The 24304-nt window shown below is 39.9% G+C and overlaps 1 protein-coding gene across 1 annotated transcript in view; it reads right to left on the reverse strand.

Moving 5' to 3' along the window:
- Positions 1–24304, reverse strand: part of COL19A1 (collagen type XIX alpha 1 chain) — a 341924-nt gene that overhangs the window by 79281 nt on the left and 238339 nt on the right. Inside the window, exon 18 of the mRNA XM_037034331.1 lies at positions 8288–8341. Coding sequence (XP_036890226.1) covers positions 8288–8341 — 54 coding nt within the window. The remainder of the gene's footprint in view (positions 1–8287; positions 8342–24304) is intronic.

Here is a 24304-nt window from a genome sequence, read left to right on the forward strand (position 1 = left end):
GCACTAGCCGCAGCTGCCTAGATTCACAGCTTGACTTTGCCTGGAAATCTTCAAGCCCAGCACAAGTAGCAGATATCTCAGATATTGCTTTATAGCTCAGGCAGGGTGGCTCCTGGCAAAACACAGGTGGAGGCTGACTTTGGCCTGCACCACCTGGGAAAATCCAAAGCCTGACCGCCCAGTGGACAACCACAAACCACATGGGAGTACCACCACCCTACCCCTGCACAGCTGATCTTCCATGTAAGGCAGAGGCTTGTGATTGGTGGTCACAGACAGTCCTTGCAGCTGACTGGCCTGGGTGAATCTTTTCCATTGATTTGTCAACAGCAACCAAGGCTCAACTATAGGAGGAGAGTGTACTCATCCCATGCAAAGGTCACACTTTGAGTACCCAGCTCAGGTGACAGGGGAGGCTGTGCCACTGGACCCTATAGGACATTTACTAGTGTTCATATTAGGCCACATGAATAAGACAGGGAGTCAAAGCAGCTCTACCTAATACATAGAAACAAACATAGGAAGGCTACCAAAATGAGGAGACAAAGAAACAGGGCCCAAATGAAAGAAAAGATCAAAACTCTAGAAAAAGAGCTAAAAGAAATGGATATAAACAAACTCTCTGGTGCAGAGTTCAAAACACTGGCTATAAGGATGCTCAAGGAACTTAGTGGGGACCTCAGCAGCATAAAAAAAAGATCCATTCAGAAGCAAAGGATACACAATTGAAATAAAGAAAAATTTACAGGGAAATAATAGGAGAGTGAATGAAGCCAAGAATCAAATCAATGATTTAGAACATAAGGAAGCAAAAAACAACCAATTAGAACAAGAAAAGAGGATCCAAAAAGATGAGGATAGTATAAGCAGCCTGTGGGACAACTTTAAGAGGTCCAACATTCACATCTTGGCAGTGCCAGAAGAAGAAGAGAAGGAGCAAGAAACTGGAAATCTATTTGAAAGAATAATGAAGAAAACTTCCCTAATTTGGTGAAGGAAATAGAAATGCAAGTCCAAGAAGCCCATGTATTTGGGACAGAGAATCCCAAACAAGATGGATGCAAAGAGGCCCACTCTAAGACACACAATAATTAAAACACCAAAGGTTAAAGATAAAGAGAGAATCTTAAAAACAGCAACAGAAAAGCAGGTAGTTACCTATAGGGGAAGACCCATAAGACTATCAGCTGATTTCTCATGAGAAACTTTGCAGGATAGAAGGGATTGGCAAGGAATATTAAAAATCATGAAATGTAGGAGCCTATAACAAGATTGTTCTACCCACCAAAGATATCATTTAAAATCAAAGGGCAGATAAAGAACTTTCCAGATAAGAAAAAAGTAAAGGAATTCATCATCATCAAACCATTACTATATGTAATATTAAAGGAACTTATTAAAGAAAAAGAAGATCAAAACTATGAACAATAAAACAGCAAAAATACATATCTATCAACAATTAAATCTAAAGAACAACTAACCTAACAAGAAGAACAGAGACAGAATTATGGAGGTGGAGAATGTTTTAATGGTTGCCAAATGGTAGGGGGGTGGAGAAGAATGGGAGTGAAGAGGTAAGGGGATTAAGAAGTACAAATAGGTAGTTATAGAATAGCCATATATTGTGAAGTACAGTATAGAAAATGGAGTAGCCAAAGAACTTATACACATGACCCATGGATTTGAACAATGGTGTGGGGATTGTTTGAGGGAGTAGGGCTGTTAGGTGGAGGGGAGCAAGGGGGGAAAATTGGGACAACTGTAATAGCATAACCAATAAAATATTATTAAAGGAAAAGGAAAAAAAACAAGGAACAAAAAAAAATCTGAATATATCCTCTCCCTTCTACAAAACACTTCCTTCTTCAGTCTGGGTGTCCTTCTTAACACTGTCCTCCTTCTTCCTCCAGTACAGTCAGTCTGATCGCCTCTGACTCCGAAATCTCTACTCTCCATGCTACCTGCCTTCACTCTGGGAAGGGCATCACTGTGCCTTGCCAGAGTCACTGCAGTAGCCCTCTCATTGGCCCTGTATAATCCACTCTCGCTCCCCACCAACACACATACTTTCTAAGTAAGGTCAGAGCAATATCTTTAAAAGATATCCTAATTTCATTCCTTCTAAACCATAACAAAGCCATCAAAACCCTGCATGACCTGAATTCATTTCCCTCTCCAGCATCCTCTTGGCACCTCTTCTCCCTCAGGAGTTTCAGCTATAGTGGTCTTCTCCCCACTCTTCAGATGAACCAAAGTCCTCCCCATCTCACCCTGTAGGTCACCACTCTGTCTTCATCTCTTTGTCTGGCTAGCAGTCACTCATCCCTCAGGTATCAACTGTTATAAAACACCATTCACGGGAACCTCCTGTGCGTCTCCCAGACAAGTTCCCCTTTCAATACCTTCTCCTTGGACATTGTATTTTTCCTTCATAATACTTACTGACATTTTAATTTTTGTGTTTGTTTAAAACACTTTGCACCTTTTATGCTAGAATGTAAGCTCCAGTATGGCCTAGACTTGAAATCTCACCCCATGCCTAGGGCAGTACCTAACACATAGGAAGATTCAATAAATATTTGTTAAATAAGCCAATAATTCTAATTTACATGTTTTTCCAAATAAAGTTTTTAAGTAAAATACATGTGTTGGTAGAATAAATGAAAAGTACAGAAATGTTCAAACAACAAAAAACACAAAGGTTTTTTTCATCATCAGTGTTGCTACGGTTTAACATGTTCAATGGCCTTCCATGCTATTCCAGTTAAGTGTATGTAGTTTACAATCGCTGTTAGTATTGGTCTTGTGACAGATATTCTCTCTTTCCTCCTACTTAATTTTGACCTGAGATGTCTAAATTGAAAATAAAAATTGTATTCTCAAACCTGAGCTATAAATTATCATAAGGAAAATGTGGTATAAAACTCTGACACACACATGCATACATAAAGAATCAGCACTTACAAAATGTTAGGTTGCTTGGATGCAACCTACACAAAAACATATATATTTTGGGCATTTTCTGAAAATACTAGCCATCTAAAGATGGTGCCAATCTGTATGTCTAACACATCAGTGTCTCTCCCTGGCTGTACTTATGGTGGGATGTCTTTGGGGAAGCTGGAACATGGTATGAGTTGTCCAGAGATGATATTTGCATTGGGTGGCCCCATGCTCTTGGCTCACAGAGAAGAAGAACCAAAGTGCCCTGATGGGATCATATCACACTTAACATCTTATTTAGATCCCCCTCTCTAACAACCTAGAGTGTGTCAGAGCTGCCGTGGCTGGAATGAAGAAATATCTCTTCAGCACTAAGTCATATTGTTTTATCCATGAGCTCTATTATTCTAAAATTTTGATTTTTCTGGTGGCTTTCACACCCAGAAAGACAATAACGCCATTCACTGCCTAGGAGAGTATCACATGTCTGCTTCACTCAATAGTTAAGCCAGGAAATTCATCTAATCAAGGATCCACATGGCCTTTACAAATGTTTTCCACTCTTGGGCAAACCGTACTCAAAGTAGATTTAAACTTTAACCTCAGTAGCATTTATTCATTGACATGTGAGGTTCTCTTCCCTACCTTCTCCAAGCTAATTGTACCAGACAATTTACTTGGCTCTACAGAAATAATAAGACATAGTCCTTTTATTTCTGGAACCTACAGTTCGGTCTCAGATGCTATTCTAATTTTACTGGGTCATTTTTGGACCCTGGTGCCATGCTATTTAAATGTTTTTATGAGCCTTATGAATAAATATGATGGCTGTACAGTTTTGAATGTGTTTATTTAAAAGTTCCTGGTGAAGTGGTAAGGGTTGGAATGTGGGGAGTGCTAACTGGCCTGCCCATTTCAAGAATTCTGGGATCTCAGAACATGTCCTTTGTTCTCTTGTGGGTAATGGCGAATGGAACTTTGAAACTGATACTCAGGTGAGCGGGAAGACTTTCAAGCTATTTCCACTGCCCCAGAGAGGGTATTCTTTGTGAAGAAGGTACTATACTTGGATGTGCCTAGGTTCAACCACAAGAGATGGTGGTTTTTATAGGCTCGAAGGAGTCAAGGGTCAGCAGTTCCCTGTGGCTCCATATTATAAAAAAGACTAGGACATGAACCGTCTCCTAGGACATGGGGTATTTAAAAATCCCCAGTTTAGCCTTGGGGAACTTGCTGTAATATCCTAAGCATGAGGGAACATAATGTTAAAAAAACAGATGATCTATTTTGGATTGAATTGTGTCCCTCCCCACGATTCATATGTTGAAGTCTTAACAACTAGTACTTCCCATTGTGACCTGATTTAGAAATAAATTCTTTGCATATGTAATTAATTAAGATGAAACCATAGTACAGTAGGGTTGACCCCCTAATTCAATATGACTGTGTCCTTATAAGAACAAATTTTGAACCAGAGACACGTGCACAGGGAGAACGCCACGTGGAGGTGGGAGATACACTGCCATGAGCCAGGAGGGAGCCTGGAGCACGTCCCTCTCCACCCCTTCAGGGAGAGTGCGACATATGGACACCTTCCCCTTGCACTTTCAGCCTCCAGAAATGTGACATAATGAATTTCTGATGTCTATGCCACTCAGTTTGTCATATTTTCTTACAGTTGCCCTAGCAAGTTAAAGTATAACATGTGGCCTAAGAGGGCCGGGCTCTCTTGAAAATAAGGCCTAAAGCTGGCTCTAAGTCCAACCTCTCAGGTCCTTGAAGGCAAATGTTTCACCAGCTCCAAGGGCAACAGACCACAGAGGGGAGGGGGGAAAACCCAGGAGATTTTCAGGGTCCTTCACAATAAAACTAGCATTCAAAGCTAAGATACGCCTGTGCCTAAATTCCTGATGTTCCCCAAAGCTGGTGGATCCTGGGAGGTAGGGGAAGACAAGAAGTTAGGAAGTTTAATTTTATTTCTCAATATTCTGGGCCCAGAGGGTGGCTTCTGCTGTCTCCAAGGAAGCCTCCACTTCCTGTGCCATCATTGGGTTTAGGTTTAACTCACAGCTTGGAAGGACTTTGAATATTTGATTTTAAAGAAAGATTTTTCTGTCCTTTCTAGTTTGTGAATATTAAAATGAAATTATGATTTGATACTTGGAAGGAGAGTAGATTATTTTGCTAACAATTTTTGGGATCAGTAATTTGGAGAAGTGAACACTAAAATTGGTTGCTGGGAGGCACAGCAGCCATCTCCAACAGTTGAGACTGATCCTCTGCAAATTTCACCCAACGTGATGATGTAAGAACACAACTAGGCATTTTCAACGTGGATCTTTAAAAACACTGTCAAACGTAAAATATGCCAGTCCTGGGTCTCCACAAATGCCATCTTCCCCCATCTGCAATGTTGTAAGGGGCTCAGGATCTGACGGCTTTGGCAGTTGATGGAGCCTATCAAATTTTTATTAAAATCCCCAGCACTGGAGACAATGAAGAGCAGTTTGCTGGTTAGTAAGCAGATTTTCCTGAAGGGGAAGAATATGCCCAGTATTGCAGCTTCTTTGCAAACAATCTTGCAGAATGGGAGCAGCTGTATTGAAAATTACTTCTGTGATGGAGAGGGAAATCTTCTACCTTTTGTTCTTTGCATCCTCAAGTGGGCATGCAAGATACGTATAAACACACTCTGGCAATCTTGCCCAACAGTCTCTCTTTCTCTATTCTTCACTTCCTTCCCCCCCCCCCCCATTTGCTTTTTGATTTGTGTTGTAATGGGAGAGGGTTTTTTTAGGCCTGACCTTCTTTCTCTGATGACATAAGGAAAATTGTAGGGAAAAAAATCAACTCTTGTACAGGGGCCAAAGGGCAGTTCCTTTGCCTTTGAGGAATGGACCCTGGGCTCTTTCAGTTTGGAAGGGGAGGGGTGCACCTGACTGGTCTGCCGCTCATCCTGTCCTGGGTCTCGGCTTCAGCTGCTTCAGGATGAGGAGCTGTTGTCCAGGACTCTAGTGCAGACATTACATAAATCAATGCCAATTTGAAAGGGAAGATTATTTTAACCTTGGAATGTCACTTTTTATATCTCAATACATGGTCCATTATTTAATCTCCGGGAAAGTCTCATGCTGACCCCCACCCACTGCCCCGTGCTCACTGGGTACAGCCAGACCATTGGGCATGCAATGAATTGCAAAAATGAATCAACCTCACTATCCAAAAATAGTTCTGCCGGGGGTGGGGGGAGGGGGACATTGCCGAATGGAAACATTCATCTTGCTCATCATGGCTCATTTGGCCCTTCCCTTTGTGAAGCAAGGAGAGGGTGGTTACCATTCGGAAACATTGGTCAGTGTAGGTACTGGAACGCTGGGCCTCACCTCCTCTATCCATTCTGGAGGGGCCTCAGTGTAACAGCTCTGTTTATAGGAGGAAACAGGGCAAAGTGTTTGGGAAGTTACACTGCATTAATTCCCAGATGGGTTTAAAGCCTTCTTATCCTAAGTGTTTTCAATGCATCATTTGGGAAAGAAAAGCTACCGTCTCTCTTTTTTATCAAGTTACGCTCCAGCTGGACAGACACATTTTGAGCACATGTGGACAAAATACCTCAAAGCCTCTATCCTGTAATGGTAACGAAGACAGCCGGAGTTCTTCTGGGTGACTAGTTGAGGTGACTCAATTAGCTAAGTTCGAAGTATTGGTTCACTGATAGCAAAGCTCTCCCCTCACCTGCTCTGGTTACCCCCATTTTAAAAAAAATATAACCTTAAAGTTTAAAAATTTACATTCCTAACTGTAGACTAAAATATAAATGCACCATATATCTTCATTTAAGGGAAAACTGACTCATTGTCAAGATAAACTATATATACAAGCAGTGTTAGGAGACCTGTAAAGATACGAGCTTTAAAAGTTTTGCAAGGGAAAGCAAATATTTAAGTAGCTGAATTGCAACTTGGTAAATTTTATACCAAGGGCAAAAGTAATATAGTGTGCTCTTTAAGTTTGTACAGCTGACACTGTGACATCAGAGCCAACTTATTCTCATCACTTTGAAGGATTTATGATATATCCTATTTTGTAAAGATGTCATTAGAAAAAGTATTGTATTTTATTGATTAGTTTTAGACACACTTCACACACTTATTTTCAAGTACTTCATGTACTTTGGGCCAAGTCCTAGTGTGTTGAAAAAGCTGGTGTAGACCTATTCAGAAAATGTTTAATTATACCCCAAACATTCCTACTATAATTCTCCCTGGAAAATCTAAGCAAATGAGAAAAGTTAAGATAGGATTACTTAGGAAGTATAACAAACTTCCCACACCCTTGACTTTAAGCTTATCAACCACAAATGGTCTAGGCCTTCATGTTGAACTTAATCTGATGAAAAAAGAATCAGGATTTAAAAAATGAATTAGCTTATTTTATAAACACTTTCCTCAGCACATGCTATCTGTAAGCCCTCTGCTGGCACATGGTGTCTTTTTTAACTTTCTAGACAAAAAGGAATAACAATAGCCAGGAATTTATAGGAAGGCAAAGCAAAAACATAGAGGAGAGTCTCCGAATGCATTTCTGTGTAGTGGCACGATGACTCGGCCACACCGGATCAGTGATGAGCTACGAGGTGTATGAGAGACCCTAACCAGTGGACAGAATGCCTCACACCAAGTGACCAGACCGCAGGCATTTGTTATTGAATGATGGATCAATGAATGGCCTCACGTGGGTCTCTCAGTCTCCCTTCGCTGCTGACGCCCGTTCTTCTCCCTGTGTTGTGCTTCCTTGGAGAACAGGAAGCACAAGTGCCTTGCCTTTGCCACTCAGATACTTCCACAGCAGAATTCCATCCACCATAACTGGAGTTTAATAACCTTGGGGAGGTTAAAGGTGGCCCCTCCACGAAAGGTTGGGGACCCCCAACCTTGACCTATGAGATATAAATATTTGCTTGAAATTTTAGTGTAGCACCTATTGATTTTGATAAGAATTCTATCATCCGTAACCTTACCCAGAGCTTCAAGGAGGCAAATAATCTCTTTCTGCTCTCAGAGAAATTAGATAAATGATATTATCAATGGTGAAGTATGATTTTTGCATTAATTTTTTACATAAAATTTCACACATTTGAAGTAATTTTTTATTTATAAAGATCATATCCTGGTTTTGAAAAAAGACACTGAGCAAAATACTTTTTTTGGAAACCTTTTCAGTATGGAAAGATGTTAAGGATATGTGCTCAGTTTTCAAAGTCTGAGCAATTAATTAGGAATTAATTTTTTTAAATATGATCACACAAAATCTCTGTGTACATAACATGTGAAGAAGGCCGTACCTTGTTATAAGGTCCCCCAAGAGCCGGCTGAGTCCCTGGTGTTCCGGGAGGGCCCTGTGTTAGGAACAAACAAAAACCTAAACATTTACCAGACAATGTGAATTTAAACAATATATCTAAGAACTCTTTAAATCTTACAATTAAGAAAAAGAGTCTGTTTAGTCAAATATTCCACGTACTAGAGAATCGCAGGGGCATTAACTCATCAGGTTCCTAAAGGTATTTCCAGGTTAAATCCTGTGTGAATTCAGAGAGGTCCTTAATGGGAACCCGTAACATTTTACCAGAAGGTCAGCCATCAGCATAATCTTTATTAGAAGGAATTGTAGCCATAAAACTCCTCAGGGGAGGAGGTTTCAGCTTCAGCTTGTTTTTGACACTTCTCACGGGGTTTTGATCAATGTATTGCAAAAATGTGTAGCCACATATTATTAACTTAGAAAATATGTTTTCTATTGTTTTCCTCTTCTAAATTAATGGGATGAAGATGGGTTGCAAATGACTTTAAGGCCAGAAAAAGATGTCATCTCTAAGACCTCAGGCTTAAGTTATTTATATGCTCATATTTTTAAGTTTACATGGAAATATTTGCTAAGCACTATGCTGAGCTTTGGGGAGCCGGGAAAGAGGTGAAGGCATTCTCCCCAAAATATCCAGGAAGAGAGAAAGAGGAGAGTTTTCTGAGTTTTTCAGGGATTACATTTAGTGAGGAGGGCTCTATGAAATACAATGCTTAGCGGTAGGTTAAATCAAGTAGTTCAAACCAAGAGAGAGTCAGCTATTTAAGAAAAAAGATTTCACATTTCATCTACATCTCAAAAGCGCCTAGGAGAAAAATATTATAGAGGCAAAATTCTTTAGATTTTACCTTGGAAGATAAGACAAAGAAAGATTATGACTGAGTAAACCAAACATTACTGTTGTACACAGATTATTTTTTAACAGGTAGTGAAAGCTTTAAAAAATGGAGAAGAATTTTAAGGAACCACTGCTAGCTGCACTCGCTGCTCTAGGTAACACCTGAGATATACTGAAAAAATTAATGTTTAACATTAATGACAGGTGTTTCTTATAAACAGCTTGTGGCTGGAGAGCTCTTCTAATAGGAAACCTTTGCACTGTGCCAGTAAATGTAGAGGACACAGCGATGTGGAGATGGATATCTGCAAGCGGGTTGGCATAACTCTTAAGGAAATAATAGGCCTTCTGAGGAATGGAGTCACCTGTGATTGGAAAGACAAACGATGCTGTTACCTCACTGAAGTAAAAACAGAGCTAATGTCAGAAAAGAACTCTCACTGCATTATGTATTGTTCATATTTTTTTTCTTTCTATCAGCCAGCTTGTGTAAAGTACCCTAGGTCACCTCGATGAAATAATGAGGAGAGCAATTACTGAGTTGGAGGTTGTTGTACAAAGTTTCTAGCCAAGAAGATGTGAGTTAAAAACTCATTCTTGAAATTTGTGAGACTCAAGAGTCCATATACATTGATCCATCTTCAATGTATATGGAATCTTCCTTATGTAACGAGGCAAGAAACTTGAGATACCACATGTAGTGTCATTAGCAGGAAGCTTGGGAACATGCGCATTGTAGTTGTTTGGTGGATGGTGAATATGTGTTAATAATGCTGATTAGATAAAAATAGTGATGTGGTGGGTAAACATTTCATTCTAGCTATAAAGAGTCTTACAATTAGGGATCCAAATATGACAGAACAATGAATAATACAGTATCTCAAATAGAGAAGAATCGATCAAACAATAATAGCAAATATATAGTGCTTATTGTATGCCACGTATTATACCAAGGGTTTTATATGGCTTACTTTATTTAATCCCCACAATAACACCATGAGGTATGTAGCATCATTATTTCCAATTCAACAATACAGAAAATGAGATTTGGAAATTGTTAACTGGCTCAAGGTCACAGCACTGGTAAGTAGCAGGGCTAATATTTAATGTAGGCAGCCTGGGCCCAATCTCAGGTCTCATTTACTCTACCATCTTAACCTAAAAGCAGACTCTCAGCTTAAACTAATTTTTGCAGTATTTTTTTTTATCACGCTGACCGTGCCCTTGAGAATACTAGGCAATCACTCTTCCAGGTTCTACGCCCCCTACTGAAATTGAAAAAAAATCAACAAAACTTACACTTCGCACTTCTCATGAGCCAGCGCTGTACTTGATGCCAGAGGCAGGAGGTACACAGTTTGCCTTCCGACACAGTCCTGCTGGGCAGCCGCCAGAGCCCTCTTTCTGCCCCTTGCGTCTCCCATCTATCATCACGTAATCTCTCAAGACACGATAGGACTATTATGCCCGAATATTCAAAAAACCCCTCTCCATTCACAAATGGACTAAAAACACATCCAACTTTGTTCGCAGAGGTTGGGAGAGCAGGTGGTCAAAGGATATAAGAAGCAGGAGCCTTCGAGGGGGCCCTGGAAGGGAGCGAGAGGGAAGAAGCAGAACAGCCAACAGTGCCATAGGGGTTGCATGGCACAGAGCAGGTCACAGCATGGGTCAGAATAGGAAACATCTTAGGACGGTGATGATTTTTTTAAAAAATTGGGTGAGAACTGGGTCTGACCTATTGCAGACTGTTCATCTGCCTGCCGCACGTAGGTGTATTCCACAAACGCAGATGATCGTCCTCATCTGGAATCCTGATCTCTCTGTTGAGCTTACCACTGGGGCAGGTAGGAGGCTCAGGGCAGCTCCTCTCAAAACAATAGCAAGAGCATAGCTCCCTGACCAGCATCATTGGCCAAAAGAAGAGTTTGGACAAGATTAATAAGCCCTTTAAAAGTTACTGCCGCATTTTCACATGTTCTGTTCTTGCCATAAATGTCATATCCACAGAGTGGTGCTCCAAATGGGCCCAATCTGAAATTTTAGGCTCTACTACTTAATCGGCTGCTGAGCAATTATGATGACACTTTCTTCCTTGTTCTTCTAGTCACTGGGATACTCAGGATATCACATATTTCAAGTTTAATGCAACAGAGATTTATAGCGAACAGTCCACCCTGTGGGCAGTGCTTTACACAGACTCTCCCAGAGGGCCGAAGAAACCAGGCAGCCGCTGAAGGAAGGTACCAGTACAGAGTCCTCCAGCCTTCTACCTGTACCTGACCACAGCCAGGAGAGCCATGGCTCACTGGGTTGTCCTCAAACTGTCAGAAATAAACGACCTCAATCAATGCAGAGATAGTGACCACAGAGAGACACTAGGCGTAAAAGTGCCAACAGCAACTCTATTTACAGTTAAAAAAACAACATAGACCCTGGAGTCTCAGAAGTGGTAGCTGTCCTATTAAAAACATCCCCAAGAGATGTGCTATTTTTTAATTTTTCTATTCTGGTCCAAATGCATAGTTAGAGAACACCCAAGGAGTCATTTGTTTCCTGTTTTAGCAAAAGCTGTTAGTCTTACAGAGTATCAACCAACTCTAGGAAGGAGAAGTTAAAGACTTGTGTTAAGTGACAGGTCTCCTGGCATCACACAGTTTTAATAGATGCATCCAGGCACTTGAGAGCTCACTTTCTCTGGGCATTGCGATTATGAGGTCTCGTCAAAATGATGCACAGATGACCCAAGGCTGGGTGGAGAAGAGAGGCCAGTTATGGAGGGCACATCGGCCTTGGCTAATGCTCTCAGGAGCTCTACTAGGAAAACAATTTGAAGGTTTATAGATAGGAAAAATGTCTCAAGCTTGCTCATGATGGTGACCCGCAGCATAGCTATACAGAGATCATTGCTATGTGGTGTTTATCTTTTATGCAGTTCTGTCTCACTCTATTTGTATTGGGTTGGGAGACACAGGACATCCGGGTTAATGTGATGGGTACACAGTTAGACATCAGCTTTAAAATGCTCATGAACTCCAGGAGACATACCAGTTCAGAATTGGACTCTGGTGTAATTACCTGAGAGGCACATAAACCTGGTATAGGTAGAGACCTGAGCCATAACTAGTGTGAAGAAGTGAATTAAAGCTACATTCAGTTTGAGAGTGTGAACGCTCAGTGATAGTTCAAGAAATTTTTCTTTTTGCTAAAATCTTAGTAGGTAAATGTGGAAAACAGAGAAATATGATTCTGCCACCAGCATCATCAGATGGGTAGCATGAAAATGAGGGGTCGTTTGCATTATCATCCCTTTAGTAGATTTCAGTTTGGACTACAGATTTCCTGTTTAAAAGATGCAAAGAGTTCTCATTTGAAAACCATACTTCCTCAGGCCTGGTCTTGGCTGCATTTCATTTTCAGCCAGTTGATGTAGCACACTTAGCTCAAAAAACTTGACTTTTGCCTTTTTTTCCTTCCCTGGTCTTTGCTGTAACATTCTGTGCAAGTCAAGGTTCAGGTCTTTTGATTCCGCTTTAGCACACCCTAGATACTCTGACCCAAGGTTTCCATGGCGACTCAGCCAGCTACTCCACTCCCTCTCTGACCCTCCCTCCTGAAGTATTTTCCTTTTTCTCTTTCCTGAGGTGCATCCTTTAGTTCCTCATAATACTGACAAGCCTACTTGAGGCATCTGGGTGTCACTTCTCTCTGGGCACCATAGCTCTTCACTCTCTTATTAAGAACGCCTTTCAGGATTCGCAAATACATGTTTTCAGGTTACACACACCGGTAACTGTCTTCTGGCCCTGTGGGTTCCCAATTAACTTCAGGAACAATCTTTGAAATTCCAAAAACCTCTGTGAAGAAAGTTGCACTAATCAACTCTCTTCAAAACATGCTTTAAAAAAACAAAGCTTTGCTGTAAGAATGAAGAGAAAATGTGTTATTGGAAAGTCATTTGGGCTAATTTTCTTTTCTTTAAAAATATGTTTATTGCTTTTAGAGAGAGAGAATTGAGGGGGTGAGAGACAGAGATAGAGGAAGAAAGATTGATGTGAGAGAAAACTGATTGATTGATCAGTTGCCTCCCATATATGCCCCCTGACCAGGAATCGAACCCTCAACTTTTTGGTGTATGGATGATGCTCCAACCAACTGAGCCACCCAGCCAGGGCTGGGCTAATTTTCAAGAAATGTTTCCAATTTTCTAATAACTAAAAAAAAAAGGCAGAGATCAGTAATTTCTTTCCCCTTGGTACTAAAAAGAATAACATTATGAACCCTAAACTCATTCATTGGAATGGAAAGATGAAGCACCTTAGAACATACAGTAATCCTGAAAAAGTTAATGTCAGAAAGATTTTCTTTTATATAAATTTCCATCTATAACACTATATATAACTTGGTAAGGCATGTTTACACTGATTATAGTGGCTTATGAACATGTCTGTTTTCCCAGTTGGAACAGACATTCCTTGAAGGCAAGGAGTTTCAATTTTTTTATCATAACACAGGATGTGGTACATAGCAGCTCCCCCCTTCCCTCAAATGTTTGTTGAATATAGTAGATTCATTATTTTTATAAGAAAATCTCTGAAAGGAAAGCCAATTTCTCGCTTGTTGGTTTTGGTTTCAGTTAGAAATGGCAGCAGACAGAGCAGAGGCCTTGCTGCTTCTAAACTCACAGCAGGCAGGGCCCACAGATTCGGATTAATCTAAGAATCTGGCTAAATAATTGAAAACTAAGCTGCAGCAAGCTCCAGTTAAGTAGAAAAGAGCTTATGAATGGATTTTTGAACATAATTACAATGTAGAAAGTTGTATTCTAACTCAGAGAGAAAAATCAATAATACTCTTTAGATAGAAAATATTTAGGAAATCAATTCATTTTTCTTTTAAACACAGACCCTTTTATTTATGTTAAATATCTTCTCCAAAAGAATTTTTCAGTGTCTCTTGGGACTTCATTATGGAAGTTAAATGATTGTAATTTTATAATGAGTTATTTTTCTGAGAATGCTTCAGCTACAATTTTTTGCTGTGACTAAGGAGATCCCAACACTCTTTTTTCTTGGCCCCTAAAATTGCTGAAAACACTCCAAGTGTAAAATATGATTTCCGAGGCCAAGAGAAAGTTCACTGATATTTATATTATGTTCATATTTCAATACAGAGACCTAAAGCCCTGCTTTTGGGATTACAGTGGGAATGTAGTACAGAGCTTCTACCTATCACACATGGACTAGGTGAAATTAAAAGTTCTTGGGAAGAAGCCCTTATTCCTGAAATTATCTCACCCATTTCCTGGTTTATGCAGAAAACTCCATAAAGGTATGTTGATTTATTTGGCATTGGGTTTTATCACCAGCTCAAATGCAAATGTTCCTGGGGAAGGTAAAACTAAGGCTTCATATTTATACGGTTAATTCAGGATAATTCTAAATGGGTTTCCCTTATATTTTCTTGCATGGCACAGTGATGTGAATGCTAAACAGATTATCTTATTTGATGTTCTTAATAACTAAGTGAAGTGGATATTATTATATTCTCCATTTGACACAGAAAAAAAAGCAATCCCTCCCCCTAATCATACAATAAGCAAATGGTAGAACCAAGTCTAAGAGCTATTCCATTCCAGTATAGTCCTATGAATCATTTGCTAAGTATTTCCTGGGAGCTAGCTGGATGGGAACAGAAGAGAAGAGGGATGGTCCTGGGAGTAGGGACAGAGGAAGATAGCACTGAGGGAGGAAGGGGGTACGGAAAAGGAAGGGTGGAGATCTGGAAGGCTGCTTCTTTGCCGATACCACTGTCAGGCCCAGGGCCCTCCCTTTCTGGTGTAAGGGTCTGAGAAATGGAGTTGCTATGTCTGAATCAAGTATGGACGTTAACTTTGATTGTAAGAGGTTGGAACTCAGAAATAAGCTGAGGGAAAACCCATGTTTCAAGCTAATCAGAAGGGCATATTTCCTTCATTTGGCCATTATACAAAGACATAATCATGAAATAGGAAATGCCCTCATCCTTAAATGGATGTTTTCAAGTGTTTGTTTTCTCACACACACTTGAAAATAGAATCTAATCAATTTTCCTGGATGATGAGTATGTCAATGAATATATTTAGGTTAACATTCTCAGATGGATGAAGTTTCTCTATAAAGTCTTAAATGGAAGAAAATAGAAAGGAGGGGCCCTGGCCTGTGTGGCTCAGTTGGTTGAGTGTCATCCTGCAAAGCGAAAGGTTGTGAGTTCAATTTCCTATCAGGGCATATGTCTGGGTTGTGGGTTCAGTCCCTAGTTGGGGCGCACATGAGAGGCAACCGATTGATATTTCTCTCTAGCATCAATGTTTCTCTCCCCGTCTTTCTCCCTCTCTTCTCTTCTCTTTAAAAATGAATACATAAAATCTTTTTTTTTTATAAAAGAAAGAAAATAGAAAGAAGGGGAATGAAGCAGGTAGAAGAAAAAGTTACATGAGGACAATAAGAATAGAACTGGGGAAAGTATCAACACTTACAAAAATAGTGAGCAGGTGGCAGAGTTATGTAATGTGAAAAGATGAAATATTAATAAATAATAATAAATTATACCAATGAGGTAGGCATTATCATTATTTTACATGTAACAAAAAGTTTATTATCTTATTCAAGGTCATACAACTAGCAGACAAAAACTAAGTTTCAACCCAAATCAGGCTGACCCCATAGCTTTGAACTTTTGTGTTTCCATTATCTGCTTCCCAATGACTGGGTTGACTGGTAGGGAAATAAAATATCAGTTATTTCTGAAAGAGTTTATTTATTTACTTCTAGAGAGAGGGGAAGGGAGGGAGAAAGAGAGGGAAACATCAGTGTGTGGCTGCCTCTTGAGCACCCACCATGGGGGACCCAGCCCAGAACCCAGGCCTGTGCCCTGACTGGGAATCGATCTGGTGACCCTTCAGTTTGCGGACCAGCGCTCAATCCACTGAGCCACACCAGCCAGGGCAAAATATCAGTCATCTTAAACCTGCTTTAAAAAAATCAAGCAGGATATTCAACAGGATCCCTTCATGAGATACAAAGCCAATAAGGGGCAAGCAAAGAGATCTCTGGGGCATGAGGTAGATATACATTTTCAAAGATTTGGGTGATGAGACGAGATCAAGACAAAATGACCAGAAGAGGAAGAGGGCAAGGAAAAGAGAGATGGGCTGCAGAGAGAGCTTTCTGAGGGGGAAAAGGAAAGAAGTTGGCCATCTTAATCAGCATCTTAAATAACTTTTGAAGTTCAAATGACACCAAGTAAAAGGTAAAACTCAGAGCATTTATGAGATGATAGAAGAAAAAAAATGGTCATGTGTTGACAAAAGACCAGCTAAGCAAGAGAGCAATATTGCTAGGGGATAATTCTGATAGGTTGAAATTCCTGTGAGCGTGAAATTGCAATGAAGAACCATTGTGGGAAAGTTGTCACACTTAGAGAGAAAGAAATACCTTTCAAATAAGACTACAGTGGAACCGTTGTATCTGTTGTGGAAGAGAGATGTGTGCATTAGCATTCTAGGAATCTGAAGGATTTAAGTGATACAGTGATACACTGGTTTAGGCATTCGTCAAGGACATCTTCTGGGGACGTCCTCTAAAAAAAAAGTAATAGCAGCTTTGTAGGAAGCCAGCAGCCACATGCTCATTCTTGGTTAATCTCTGAAAGTCCTGAGCAGCACTGTGATCCATGATCTTCTCTGTCTCAGCCCGTTTTCCCCTGACAGTGGCATCTACCTGCACCACACTTTGAAAGATTGATAGTTCCTAAGTGTCTCAGTCTAAGATATTGCCAGCATCCTTGGTTCAGGAGTTCAGAAGCAGTGCGATTAATAGGTGAGGAATGGCAGCAAAGGCAGCTTTTGAATCTTGAATGAGAATTTTTCACATCTGCCACTTTGGACATTTTTCAAACGATTCCCCTGTGTATTCCAGGAAGTGCTCACTTGAGCTGGGTCTGTCTTTTCTGGCCTGAAAACTGAGCTGTGTAATTGAGGGAACTCAAGCATAGGCAGTTTATGGTTGTATGAATAAGCAAAATACTCAATATGCGACCTGATTGTTTTCCAAAATCGCACAGTCCCTGGTTTTACTTGTCATTTTGGAATAGGAGTGGGAGGATGAGGCTGTGACAGTGAATGCTTTCAATGGGTATAATTAACCCATTTCATAAAAGCAGGTTTTCTAAATTATGCCATGAAGCTCACAAATTTTTAACACTTGATTTTCTGGGTTGGGGGAGAGGGGTTCTTCTAAAGGTGCTTATTTTCCCTGATCTTATGAAACAAATCAATCAAATTGGTATAAAGGCATTGCACTCTTGATTAGAGTAGGATATTTTTGAATGATTTCCATGGCACGATGGTTAGAAAATAAATGATTCCTCCACTAAAGCTGCCATTATGCTTATCCAACCATGAAATGTTTCACATTCATCTCTCACCAGTATGTCCTGAAAAGGGGAAAATATTTGTCAGGCGCCTGCAATATGAGGAGCAGAAGGAATTTTGAGAGTGCTTTGCCATCCCAAGGAAGCGACATCATTGGCCCAGCACAAGGTGAAAAAAGCCACAGGGTCAGGGAAACTAGAAGGATGGAGATGTGGGAAACAAATGATTTGCATCCAGTGTGTCCCCCAAAGCTCACTACCCACAAAACCTACACCTGGGGAGCACTGGTGCCTCCACCCCCTTGAATGACAGTACGAGTCTCTCAACATGCCACCCAAACCAGGGGGAAGTCAGCTCACACAGCTGCACCTGTCAATGTTGTGAGTTCCCCCTTACTGTCATTAAGTGATAATGTTATCTCTCTTTGAAAGCAGTGGTCAAATGAACAGCCTTCCTGGGCATGGAAAATTCAGTTTTCAAGGCCAACTGCTGAGACTTAAGATATCCAGGCTGATGGCAATGGCTTGTACACTGCCAAGTTATATGGAAGCCAAGAGCAGGGGCAAACTCCGAATAGTTGGGGACATTCTGAATAACTCTGGAAAAAAGCAAAATGAACAATGTGCAGATTTTATTTGGGGGTGGTTGTAGTCTCCATTTTCAACCCCAATGTGTAACATCAAGATTTCTCTCTGACCTGTCAGTTGCACTGATGATAAATCTGCAAACAACAATTCTGGACTCAAGTGAACACCATGGTTATAAAGGGTGTGTACTCAGGGGACTTCTGAAAAGAAATATTTGATGATTTCATTAAAAAAATCCTCATCTGAGAATATGTTTATTGACGAGAAAGAGAGACAGAGAGAGAGAGAGAGAGAGAGACATCAATTGGCTGCCTCCCATATGTACCCTAACCAAGGATTGAAACCACAACCTTTTGGTGTACAGAATGATCCTCCAACCAACTGAGTCATCCAGCCAGGGTTTGGTGATTTCATTTTTAAAATAACTAGATCTATTCCACAAAATAGTTCAGATGAAGGAGAAGATACTGATATTCTAGGCCAGTGAAGAAGTAATTAGTGATATTAACCTTTGCTAACCCTGTAAGATAAGTTTTCTATTTCTTAAAATTTAGAATATTTCAAGCATGCTGAAATATTATATAAAATTATATAAAATTTATATAAAATTATAAAATAAATACCCATGAATCCACAATCCAACGTTGTCATATCCTAACAATTTGCCATATTTGCTTCAGATCTTTTTACTTTTTAACAAAAAATACAGATATAGCTAAAGCCCTTTCAGGGCTTACTTTCTACCAAATTTCTGTCCATGTTGCAGATTCCCCAGTTAATGCTGAAAACTTTTGCTTCTCTAGTCCCATAGTTTCTTTTTGTATTTCCTTTGATCAAAATAGTTTCCTACCACATTGTAGCTGTTGTGCAGAAAAGCTGATTTATGGATTTAGCAAAGTCCGTTACTTTCTAAAGCTCAGTTTTCTCATTGTTAAAATCGAGATAGTCAGTTCTTGCCTACCTCCCAGAGCTATACAATGGCAACATTAGATACTGTATGGAGATACTTTTGGAAACTCTATCATCAAATATAACTATATTATTTTTTTAGGAAATAAGTCTCCCTTTCTGAATATCTTCTCAAAGGCCAATCAGGTTTATTGAAACCTTAATGTTTCCCACTATAGAGAAATGGTGCTTAGTCTATGGACTGGCCCAACTAATAAGCTTGGCAACCGTATCAAGGATTTCAAATGCTCTGTCTCATCATTGCTATACATAATACATGTCAGTTTGGATGTATTAATAGTTGGTTTCAATAACATAATCCAAGATAAAAAAAGTAGGCAGTGGCTGTAAGACAAAATCCTTTTCCTCCAGACTCTAGCTATAATTAGCAAAAATTCAGGAAGTCAGAAAGTGGCTACTAATGCCTCACTGCTGCTGATCATAGGGAGAGAAAGAGAGTAATTAGGGAATCAAACCTGAGTGCATTTTCAAATTCTCAACCCGATACCCTCAGCTGCCTCACTTGCATGTCTCCGTATTCTGTGGCAACACAAGGTGACACTAGAATTTTAGCAATGGTGGCAACAGCTGTTTTGTCTGGGACAATGACCCTAGTGGGGGACAAGTGGCAATAAAATGATTAACTGGCTGTGTCTCCATTTTATAGGTCTTATGTATCTTTATTTTTATATCTGAAGAGGTCATCTTATTTTTATTAAGAAATGAAATTACTATTCCCATTGACTCAAATAAATGGCCAGGTTCATTTTCTCTGAAGATATCATCATTACAGCACATGGCCTTTGGACATTTAATAGACCCAAGAGACTAAGAGTATTTGCTGAAAGGAAAACTGAGAAATATGACAAAACCGCAATCAGCTCAAGGCTTCCACAAGGGATGTTAAGAATATGAATTAGATTTCTTTGAGACATTATAAGCCTCAAAATGCATCCAGGGTATTTTAACAAGAAATCAAATGTTTTAATCAGATTTCTTTTTTTGTCATACACCTTATTCAGCAGTCCAAAATGTTTGGGGGTACAGATTTGTTTTGGAGGTGGGCCGTGCTGTGTGCTGAAAACAACTTCGCACCTTGAGTTCTCGGCACATCATAAATCAAGCTGGGATGGAAGACATACAACCTGGGGACGGTGATGGGTCATGGGGCACCAGTGCAGGGAGGCGTTCATTCGATGGTGTTTCGAGCGTACACACATTCCCTGCTGTGACTGTTCCCCTGACCCAACCCTTAGCTTATCAGAACGAAAGCATCAGGCCTAGCTGTGGACAAAACAGATGGACTTACACGTGATTAGTCTCCATCTTTAGTGAACAATGTGATAGCCACCAGACTCGGGCAAGACTGAAATTAAATGGGCTACTGTCCAAGTTCTGTCAGTTTTCTTGTTTTCTCTCAGCAAACTAGTCCATTCCCTGTATGTGTGCATGAAAAATAATGTGTTAAAAAGATGTTACCTTTAGAATTATCAGTAGAAATAATAACTTCATCTCATTGATATAAAAATCTAACCGTCTCCAACCAAAGCACGGAGCCCTAATTGGGTGGCTCAGTTGGTTGGAACACTGTCCAATACACCAAAAAGGCTGGGATTCGACTCCCTGTCAGGGCACATACAGGAGGCAGCTGATCCACATTTCTCTCTTACACAGATGCTTCTCTCATCTCTCTCTCTCTCTCTCGTATCTTTCCTCTTTTTAGAACCGCTGAACATATCCTTGGGTGAGGATTTAAAAAGAAGCACACACACTAACACTCCTAAGACTTACAAAGGGAGATGGGACAGGTTTGATGATTTTCCTTGCCACTTATCATCATCCTCCCCCGACCCCTGTCCCCACCCCCAGTCCTGCTCTCACAAGGCCCTAACGATAAAAGCTATTCAGTGCCAAAGCCTCTCCCGGCAGTATTCTTCTCCTAGCTCCTTCATGTTTGTTAAATACATTCGGTTCTCTCCTACCTCAGGCCCTTTGCATGCCCTGATCTTTCTGGTTGGAAAGTTCCTGTTCTGGCTCTCACCTGGCTAGCTCCTTCTAAAGGACTGTCATCTAGAAGATTCTCAGAGGTGCCACCTGGGCCACTTTATCTAGAGTAACAATTCTTCCAAATCATTCTCACATTACTCAGTCTATTCTCCTATAGCACCTCATGCTAAACTGAAATTGTTTTGTTTACCTATTGAATTGCTTAATAACTACTGCTCCCCCCAAAAAAATAGAGTGTAAGTTGCTGAAGGTAGAGGCCTTGTTTGTAGTTTGAGAATTGCTATGTTGTTTTTTAAACCACTGTATACTCAATGTTTATAATAATGATTCAAGCAGTAGATATCAGCAAGTATGTGTTTAATAAATAAATTCTATTTCACACCCTAAATTTATTCTTTTAAAATATTTATTTATTTATTTATTTTCACACAAGGACATTTTTTCATTGTTTTTAGAGAGAGAGGAAGGGAGAAAGTGGGAGAAACATCAATTGGTTGCCTCCCACATGTGCCTGAGCCCAGAATGGGGACTGAACTGGCAACCTAGGTGTGTGCCCTGACTGGGAATCGAACCTGTAACCTTTTGGTTTTTTGACAACACTCCAACCAACTGAGCTACACTAGCCAGGACTAAGTTTACTCTTTTAACTGTGTATGCTGTGCTATAACAATAACCTTCAGGTCTGTGCAATGACTAATGCTTTAAAGGTGAATGAAGTTCTTTTATACTGAAGTTAAAACTAAAACAGAAATAACAAGATAGATATGTTTTAAATCATATTGTTGTTTTAGAAAAGCAGCATAAATTTCACTGGCGTCAGCTTCCACAAAATGAACACCAGAGTTTCATCAGCATTTTACAATAGCTGGGCAGTTTAGAGATCCATGAGCTAAGGGTTTTCCCTTCAAGGGAGCATCATGTTGACATTGACAATGACCGGGGATGAAATAGCATTTGTATTTAAAGCACAAGATAAGCAGAAAATGCAACAAAACCCTAAAAATATATTTTGAAAATCAGATAGATTTACAATTAAGCTTCAAACACTGAAAAATGTCCATACCTCAAACATCCTCTGAAAGGCTGTGAAGTGCCACCCCTTGCTGAGAGCTTTCCCAGTAAAAACAGTAGAGGGAGCTGCTGCCTCATGTTACAAATTTCTTAAATTTCTGTTTTCAACATAAATTGCTATGCACTGAATTGTGACACATTTGAGCCCAACGCTCAATTCCCATACTGAAATAATGAAACAATGCACAAAAACAATGCCAAAAAAAAAAAAAAAAAGAGAAAGGAAATCAAGAGCCCTGCCTGGAACAGAAAGAAATAATAACACATTTTCAAATTAATGTGGCTTTTAATAAACACTTTTTACAGTGATGAGGAATGAGAAGCAAAGTTAACATCAGACGAGTGGGCTAACACATACGTCCTTTGATGGCTCATTAGTTCTAGTCTCCTGTCTTCCCTCCTGGTATGCAGCATTTCCAGCTGCTTTCCTCTCTTTTCTGAAGCAATGAAAAATCAGAATATTTTGAAATAAACTAGGACATTTCAAGTGAGACTTTCCAAGTCTCATTATCATAACAGGAGGCCACTATTTTCCATTGCCTATGCTACTCAGATAAATGTAAGGCTTTAAAAAAGAGACCGAAATTTTTATTAAGGTGTCAGGGCAGTACTTGAGGCTTAAGAGAAGATCACAACTAATAAAAGGCAGCAGCTCTGATCATGGATAAACTAGCCCCACAAGCAAGGAAGAGGCTATAAATCTGAGCAGAAAAGACATCACTGAATACTTTGACCCAGTTGTTATCATTGCCTTATTGTGAGTAACTTTTATCTCTCTCTTCATGCATAGATTTACATTTCTGGAATAAGTATTCCATATGCAGATTATGCAATCTTTCATTTTAGCAATTCATTGAAAGACATTCAATTTTTAATTGAATTTTGAGAAATCTGGAAAAGAAAAAAACGTGTTGGTTCAGTTACAGATTCAAGACAATTTCTTCTATCTCCAATACCATGAGTAAATGGATGTTCAGAAAGATAGTAATGGATTTAAGTATATTTAAACAGAACCTTGCATTTAAAGAAAGTTAAGAATCACAGGGGAAAAGGGGAAGGACTCACATGAACAAGTATGAAGGACACATGGACATTAACTAAGGTGGGGGGCAGAAATAGGAGGGAGGTGGGGGGCACTGGGGGGGTTAGGGCTGGGAATATAAGACAGAAAACCGTACTTGAATAAGAATTAAATGAAAAAAATATACAATAAGGCCCTGGCTGGTGTAGCTCAGTGGATTGAGCGCGGGCCTGCGAACCACATGATCGCAGTTCGATTCCCAGTCAGGGCACATGCTTGGGTTGCAAGCCAGTTTCCGGGAGGGGACCCATGAGAGGCAACCATACATTGATATTTCTCTCCCTCTCTCCTTCCCTTCCCCTCTAAAAAGATAAATAAATAAAATATTTAAAAACAAAAAATATATACATTAAAAATAACAAAAATAAAATAAAATAAAATATCTCTCTTTGCCAAAAAAATAAAATAAAATAAAGAAAGTTCTTTCACACATATGGCATTTAATTCTCCCAGCAACTATGCAAAGTAGATGTGGCAGGTACTGTAATTTCAAATTTACAGAAAAGGAAACTGAGATATGGAAATGCCGAGTGAACTGCCCAAGGACACACAAGTCAGGAGAAGGAAGGACTGGGTTCCTCACTGTCTTCTCCCACTGTCCCACTGTCCACAGGCACTGCGGTGCTGCCAGTTACCACGGAAAGATCAAACTGTGCTCTGTGTATGCTGTTTCAAGGAAGGCCGGTCTACTCCAGTTGTGAACTAGAAGCTTGTCTCTTATACCTGGTGGGTTTAGGGGTCAGTTTCTGGGTTTTAATTCCAGCTCCCCCTACTTACACTTGTGTGATCATGGGCATGCTACCTGATGCTTCTAAACATGCTTTAGCCTATTATAAAATGAGGATAATTTCTACCTCTCATCATAGTTGTGAAGATTATATAAGGCATTGGCAGGTGAGTACCTTAAGTAGAGCTAGTACTACAATAAGCTCTCCTGATCCACTCCTTTCTTTTAAACCCACTTCCTCAGAAGTTAGTGCTATTTCCTTCCCCTGGAAGATCCTTAATGTTCTTCTGCTTCCTCTCTGAAAAACTGCTCTCAATAATAATCC

Source organism: Sturnira hondurensis, unplaced genomic scaffold (genome assembly GCF_014824575.4).
Source record: "Sturnira hondurensis isolate 20B ecotype Veracruz unplaced genomic scaffold, ASM1482457v3 Scaffold0022136, whole genome shotgun sequence".
Classification (NCBI taxonomy): Eukaryota; Metazoa; Chordata; class Mammalia; order Chiroptera; family Phyllostomidae; genus Sturnira; species Sturnira hondurensis.